Genomic DNA, 7,870 nt, shown 5'->3' with positions numbered 1-7,870 from the left:
ATGGTAGTACTGCTACTACCAGCAGTACTACACCTGCACCTGTCGACGACACAAGTTGTTCTGCTTCCACGAGCACATCCAATGCTAGCATCAGTAATTCTACATTTGTTGTTAGACCAGCTAGCATCAGTAATTCTACATTTGTTGTTAGCCCAGCTAGCATCAGTAATTCTACATTTGTTGTTAGCCCAGCTAGCATGGACACTGACAGTTGTGAACCTTAGCCGGGAAAGAACCGAACAACAGACAGGGATGTTGGACCATCGAAGAGGCGCAAATATGATGAGAACTACATTGATTTGTTGTTCACTTATATTGGGAGTAGTGCCTTTCCTCAGTCACAGTGTGTTATATGTGCAAAAGTACTATCTCACAACTCGATGAAAACTTCACTCTTGCACAGACATTCAGAAACAAAACATGCCAATTGAAATAAGCAACATGAGTTTTTTGAGCGAGAATTAAGAGCACTTTCAAGTAGTAAGACATGTATAAAAGCAACAGATACCATTAATAAGAAGGAGCTAGACGTGTCTTATATGGTGAGCTACCGAGTGGCTAGGACAGGCAAGCCCCATACTATTGTGGAGGACTTAATTCTTCCTTCTGCCGCGGATATGGCTGGGACAATGGTGGGGGAAAAGGCCCAAAAAACTATACAGACAATGTCTTCATCAAACAACACCATTTCACGATGCATCAGTGACATGGCAGGAGATGTTTTGAAACAATTACTGCTTCGCATACAAGCCAGTGGCGGGCCTGGCATATGTCCGTTATGTTTATGGGGGGGTCAATTAAGGAAGACATCCTCTTCTGCAAACTACTGGAAACCAGGACAACAGGAGAGGATGTTTTTTAAGTATTGGACAGCCTTGTGACATAAAATGGACTTTGGTGGTCAAGATGTGTTGATATCTGTACTGACAGGGAGACATAGTGGAGTGGTAACGTGTAAGTAGTTGTTCCTGACGCCACTGGAGTACACTGCAGCATCCACCGAGAGGCTGTTGCTGCCAAGGGAATGCCTGACAGCTTGAAAAAAAAATTGGACACTACAGTGAAAATGGTTAACTTTGGTAAATCAAGGGCCCTTGAACTCTTGTGTATTTTCTGCACTATGCAATGATATGGGCAGCGACCATTTAAAGTTTTTACAACATACAGAAGTGCGCTGGTTATCAAGGGGCAAAGTATTGACACATTTTTTTGAATTGAGAGACGAGATTAAAGTTTATTCCCTTGTCTGACCGCTTGCATGAGTTTCTCACACGGCTGGCCTATCTGGGTGATGTTTTTTCTCGTTTTAATCATCTGAATCTAGGATTATAGGGACTCTCCGCTACTATATTCAATGTGCGGGAAAATTCGAAAAGATTCGTTAACCATTTCATGCCCTGCCTCCAGTCCACATACCGATATCTGAACAAGAGAGCCTCATCGAAATTTCAACAAGCGGTTCTGTGAAAATATTATTTCATCAGAAGCCACTGCCAGATTTCTGGATTGGGCTGCGCTCAGAGTATTCTGTCTTGGCAAATCGCGCTGTGAAGACACTGATGCCCTTTGCAACCACGTACCTATGTGAGAGTGGATTCTCAGCCCTCACTAGCATGAAAACTAAATACAGGCAGAGACTGTGTGTGGAAAATTATTTTAGACCGAGACTCTCTCCAATACAACCCAACATTGCAGAGTTAGGTGCATCCTTTCAAGCACACCCTTCTCATTAACCTGTTGTGAGTTAGTCACAATTTTCAATGAACAAATAAGGTTTTATATGTAAGATGGTTAAATAAAGAGCAAAATGATTTATTATATGTGCCCTGGTCCTATAAGAGCTCTTTGCCACTTCCCATTAACTGGGTTGTGACAAAAACTCACACCCATTCTGAGGTTTAATAAATGTATCTTATAGTGGGTGTGTGGCAGGCTTACAATGATGGCAAAATACAACATTTGAGAATGCACTGACCCTGGTGCTGGAGGTTGAATGTTTGAAGGGGTACAGGACTATAAAACGTTTAGGAACCACTGGTCTATAGACCTCAAACTCAACTCTGGACCTCAAAGCCCGCTCCACTGCATTTTTTCAATTGTTCCCCTCTAATCAGGGACTGAATTAGACCTGGGATAGCAGGTGTTTGCAATTAATGATCAGGTAAAGCAGAAAACCAGCAGGCTCCGGACTGGGTAGGGTAAGAGTTGAGTACCCCTGGTCGAGAGTGACCTACCCTGGGGGAATGTCAATAGTCTACAGCAAGTCTCTCCAACCCTGTACCTGGAGAGCTACGGTCCTGTAGGTTTTCACACCAAACCTAATCTAGCGCACCTGATTCTAATAATTAGCTAGTTAATAAGCTGAATCAGGTTAGTTACAACTGGGGTTGGAGTGAAGAGTAGCTCTCCAGGAACAAGGTTGGGAGAGCCCTGGTCTAGAGTGACTTACCCTGGGGGCATCTCAGTAGTCTATAGCAGGGCTATTCAACTCTTACCCTACGAGGTCCGGAGCCTGATGGTTTTCTGTTCTACCTGATAATTAATTGCGCCCACCTGGTGTTCCAGGTCTAAATCAGTCCCTGATTAAATGGGAATGATAAAAAACCACAGTGGAACTGGTTGAGTTTGAGGGTTCTAAAGGGACTTCCTCTCCTTCACCACGGCATGTTTAAAGGTCAGTGCAGATGAAGGGAACAAGCAGGGAAGCGGAAGACTTTAGAATATTGAGGTGGCGCTAGACACCTGTTGATCTAGCCATACTGTTTATGAATCGTAGTGAGGTTTTGGCTGTAAATTATTTAGTAGGCAGGCAAGCTGCTACTTGGGGGATGGGTAGAGGGAGAAGTTGTCACATTGAGTGTAACCTACACGTTAGCTGAAATCGGTCCCAAGCTTGTTCCAATTACATTAAAAAAATATGTATCTTCTCTCAGCTCTTCATAATTGCTGCACTGAACTTTTTAACCTGGGGGAAGTACTGAGAAATATTCAAACCAATTAACTGATTGGGTAATGTAAAAATGGCTTTGGTTAGAACACGTTTGACTCAACAGAATGTTTTTCTGAGAGTCAAAAAGTTTGCCTGTTCTGTTACTCTGAACTTCATGCCCATTTGCAGTTCATTATTTTACACATTAAACAGACAGCCCAATTCTGATATTTTTTCACTTTTTTTTACCAATCAGATCAGCGCTGAAAAAGATGTGAAAAGATCTGATGTGATTGGTCAAAAGATCCATTAGTGGGAAAAATATCAGAATTGGGCTGTCTGTGTAAATGCAGCCATATTGACACACTCCACTACCCTAACAAGTTATTTTATTGAAGTAAGGAATAACCAACCATGCTCAGTACAGTTGTATGGAAATATACAACTCGGCCATGTAGCAGATAACCAGTCACTTTAACAGCAGCATTTAGGCCTATTTTGGATCAATGGTGCCCTTTGCAGGTGATTAGTTCTACTAATATCCGTCCTTCTCCAGAAAAGAAGGGCGAGCTAGACTTCTCCACCTTCCTGACCATGATGCACCGGCAGATCCAGCAGGAGGACCCCAAGGCGGAGATCCTGGAGGCCATGAGGATGACGGACAAGCAGAAGAAGGGCTACATCCTGGCCTCGGAGCTCCGGGCCAAGCTCACCAAGCTAGGAGAGAAGCTGACTGATAAAGAAGGTAGCCTACTATGTGTTTCTATCACTAGGGGTTTTAGCTGTCGTGGATTAAGACAGGACTAGATATAATGCCCAATGGAGCCTCTTGAAAATGCCGTTTAACGCAGGAGCAGTAGGTAGGCTTAATCTGGGTCTGGGAAACTGGCCCTGAAAGTGCAGCTCAACAGTCTGAATTGGCTCCTTCTCACAATCTCTTATACATCATCTGCACTGATCTGAACAGATGTTAGAGGTAAACAAAAGCAAAAAAGTCAAATATAACTGGTATAACTTTACCTGGTATTAGTTTATCAGTTCAGCTCTTTTAACCCTTTACGCTTGTACCTGTATACGGGTTGAAAATGGCAGATTTGTACACTGATAAACACCTAAATTGGAACTCGGTGTCTGTACAGTAACGTGCTATACATGACATCAGAGCTCAGGCTCTGTGCTTCACAGCTCTGTCTGGGTTTTGACTGACAGCCGATCTGAACTTGAGCACTACAGAGACAAGAAGTTGCCCCCATCCCTCCAGCTAATTGGGCAACTTTTTAAAATGTTTTGTCTGCGTGAGGGAAATGTTGTAAATTAAGAGGACTCTATGTATTTTGAAAGATAAAACGTTGAGGATTATAATAAATACTGCTTTGATGTCATACAAGCAAGCCTAACACCCTTGAGTCCAAATGTGCACTTCACATTTTAATGTCATAAATCTAATTTCATATACAGCGTTTATGATCACCATGTTTGATGTATAGTTACAAGAAGACATAGCGTCATACCCTGGTTTATTTTTAACAGAATGAGCCTGTCTGTCTACAGTGAAGAACATTTGCCTTGGCACATGCACCTGAATGCACTCATGATTCCTTTATATAGACTGGTTTGGTTGTTTAGCAACAACCGAGCAACCATGGGGTTGGCTTAGATTGTTGAAATTTGATTTATTGAAAACACAAATCAATTTGCACAATGAGCACTTGTCTCTCAAATACATTGTTACAGTTGTTGTTTAGCAATCTAGCATATGTTTGCCATATTAGCAGAGACATGACATCTGTCCAAACACCTCAAAACAAGACATGTTATCAAGAACAAAATAAAACTATCTGAAATTAGCCAACTACAATTCCCCTCATGCCAGGTTTTTTCCATTGTTGGTAGCTATCTGGCCATCCAGAATCACAACAAGACTTCTACCCCATTGAATGTCGTGCATCATTTTCGTGACGTTGTCAGCTAACCAGTCTATGCGCGCCAAATGTACGATATGTTTCCCTAAATTGCATTGTGAAATCCTAACACTTTCATGTCATATTGTATTACTTAGCTTGTCATGTTGGCAATAGAACAAGCTTTCAAATGATTCCCATCTGACCCAGTTTGCGATTTTCATAAAGGACCGTTCTTGGATTGCTTAAACAACAGTAATTGTGTGATTGCAGGGTTGTGTTCCAAACAAAATAACTACACGTGTCCTCGCTCTAATTCCTCCACCGCAGCTAGGAGCTCAAAAAGGCACCGTACAGTTGAAGTCTTTTCTTTGAGTCATAAAAGGGCATTGACATTTCTTAGGAAATGTGCACACTTTAGAGAGCAGTTACACCTCTCTCTCAAACGTCTTATTGTTCTGTCTTATGTTGCAACACATTTTACAGGAATATTATCATGTTACTGAATGTATCCAGAGTATTTTCACATTTTGTTATGAACAAATGTGGCAAAAAAGTACATAATGTAAAATGCACATAAAATCAAGTGCTTGGATTCAGTCTTGTTAGGTAAACTGTTGTCCTCACCTCTTGGTCTAATAATCTCTAAACTGTTCCCTTTCAATTTGTACCATGCAAATGCATATGCTTTTCATATTTCTTCTGTAAGAAACATGTCAAGGTAGCCCTAACCAGTTCCATCCCAGGCTGTGTCACAGGCGGATGTGACCGGGAACCCCATGTTGCGGCGCACAATTGGCCCAGCATCGTCCGGGTTAGGGGAGGGTTTAGCTGGAGGGGGATTTCCTTGTCTCATTGTGCTCTAGCGACTCCTTGTGGCGGGCCGGGCTCTGACACATTGGTGCGGCTGGCTTCCGGGTTAAGCAAGCAGTGTGTCAAGAAGCAGTGGCGGCTTGGCAGGTTATGTTGCGGAGGACGCGTGGCTCTCGACATTCGCCCCTCCCGAGTCCGTTGGGGATTTGCAGCGATGAGACAAGATCGTAACTACCAATTGGATATAACGAAAAAGGGGGTACATTTTTTTATTTTTTATTATGTGGCCCTATCCATAGGCCAATTCACAGGAGTATAAAGGGTTAAATGAGTGCAGAAACAAGGCCACTTTAGACTGTTGTGATGCCCCAAGTGACTCCAAGAGACCCTATGGAAATACACATGCAGATGGGAGCTTCCCAACTGGGAACACACTGGTTGAATCAACGTTATTTCCACATCATTTCAATGAAATTGAATTGATATCTGTCCCAAGGCTCTAGTTTTGTCTAATCTTGATTATTGTCCAGTCGTGTGGTCCAGTGCTGCAAGGAAAGAGCTAGTTAAGCTGCAGCTGGTCCAGAACAGAGCAGCACGTTTTGCTCTTCATTGTAATCAGAGGGCTGATATAAATACTATGCATGCCAGTCTCTTGGCTAATAGTTTTTTATAAGAAACATTAATGTGTTGGAAATCCCAAATTGTTTGCATAGTCAACTTACACACAGCTCTGACACACACACTTATCCCACCAGACATGCCACCAGGGGTCTTTTCATAGTCCCCAAATCCAGAACAAATTTAAGAAAACGTACAGTTTTATATAGAGCCCTTATGGCATGGAACTTCCATCTCATATAAACAGCAAACCTGGTTACAAAAAACAGATAAAACGACACTTCACAGCACAACGCCTCTCCCCTATTTGACCTAGATAGTTTGTGTGTATTGACATGGAGGCTACCTTCTTAAAAATGTATGTAGTTCTGTCCTTGAGCTGTTCTTGTCTAATGATGTTCTGTATTATGTCATTCTGTGTTATGTTTCATGTTTTGTGTTGAACCCCAGGAAGAGTAGTTGCTGCTTTTGCAACATCTAATGGGGATCCTAATAAAATACCAAACACCAAATGTGTCAACACATACATTAACTGATTCTTGTGTAAATTTGCAAATGATAAAACACATCATTTGAATGGAGTTAATTTTTTAGTTTCTACCTGCTAACATACTTGTTGTTGGTCCCAGATCGGCGAATGAACATGAAGTTGTTTCCCCTCTAAACTTTGCAGTGGACGAGCTGTTCAGAGAAGCCAACGTGAAGTCTAATGGCAACGTGCACTACGAGGAGTTCACCAGGATGGTGACACTACCGTCAGTGGATTACTGAGGGACAGGACAGGAGGAGATGACGTTCTTTATGACAGGGAAGCATGGTTATGGAAGGGACCTGGTTATGCATGCACTGAGCATTACCCAACCACCTGCATGCACTGAGCATTACCCAACCACCTCCATGCACTGAGCATTACCCAACCACCTGCATGCACTTAATTTATTGATCATTTAGGTTTGTGTCTATTGTACGCTACTTTCTATCATTTATACAAGTGCATTTGATGAATTAAATGGATGTCTTTTTTTTAATTGGGGGGTTTTATTTGACTTGCTGCAGGAAGAGTAGCTGCAGGAAGAGTAGCTGCTGCATGTGCAATATGTAATGGACATTAAAATAAACCAAATCAACTAAAACATCCCTTTTGATTGAGTTTTAAACTGTTTGATGAACTTATGTTCTCGGTGTAGGATTTGATAAATGTAGTTTACATGATGCAGGCATCCGAGCTCTTTCAGCCATACCATTGAACTAAAAAGTTGTGCATGTTGTTTGTTCCTCCCACAATATTCTTTACAATAACAATTTAAGTCAATATTTACATGTCATAATAACCAAATTATTCAACATCATTAGTAGGAATATATATACTTTTAAATACTAGATATGTAGGAAGGATTCGAATTCTTTGCACACACACTGGGCATTTTGTCAAGTGTGCAACTGCAGCCTGCTATTCGAGGGACATTATTTGTGCACACACCATGCATTTTGGTGTAAATTACGCATGTCAAAGGAATTCTCTGCCTAATGTATTGTCAGTAAGCATTTATTATTTTTCCAAGAATGTAATGCCATTTAATTTAGTCATCCAATATTGCTAAACCATTAA

The 7,870-nt window shown here is 41.6% G+C and overlaps 1 protein-coding gene across 1 annotated transcript; it reads left to right on the top strand.

The window, feature by feature from the left end:
- Positions 1-3,249: 3,249 nt before the first annotated feature.
- LOC139412263 (calmodulin-like protein 4) lies at positions 3,250-7,494 on the top strand. The gene is made up of 2 exons (XM_071159101.1): positions 3,250-3,674; positions 6,935-7,494. Exons 1-2 carry the CDS (start codon positions 3,524-3,526, stop codon positions 7,030-7,032), a joined length of 249 nt encoding a protein of 82 aa, XP_071015202.1. The 5' UTR covers positions 3,250-3,523; the 3' UTR covers positions 7,033-7,494.
- Positions 7,495-7,870: the final 376 nt, after the last annotated feature.

This window comes from Oncorhynchus clarkii, chromosome 6 (genome assembly GCF_045791955.1).
Source record: "Oncorhynchus clarkii lewisi isolate Uvic-CL-2024 chromosome 6, UVic_Ocla_1.0, whole genome shotgun sequence".
NCBI classification, from domain to species: domain Eukaryota; kingdom Metazoa; phylum Chordata; class Actinopteri; order Salmoniformes; family Salmonidae; genus Oncorhynchus; species Oncorhynchus clarkii.
This window is presented reverse-complemented; position numbering and strand designations above follow the sequence as displayed.

Bases quoted from the DNA above. Each gene is read 5' to 3' on its own strand.
- LOC139412263 (XM_071159101.1), top strand. From the start codon at position 3,524: ATGATGCACCGGCAGATCCAGCAGGAGGACCCCAAGGCGGAGATCCTG. The intron at 3,675-6,934 runs GTAGCCTACTAT...TAAACTTTGCAG, and splicing joins GAAGCTGACTGATAAAGAAG to TGGACGAGCTGTTCAGAGAA.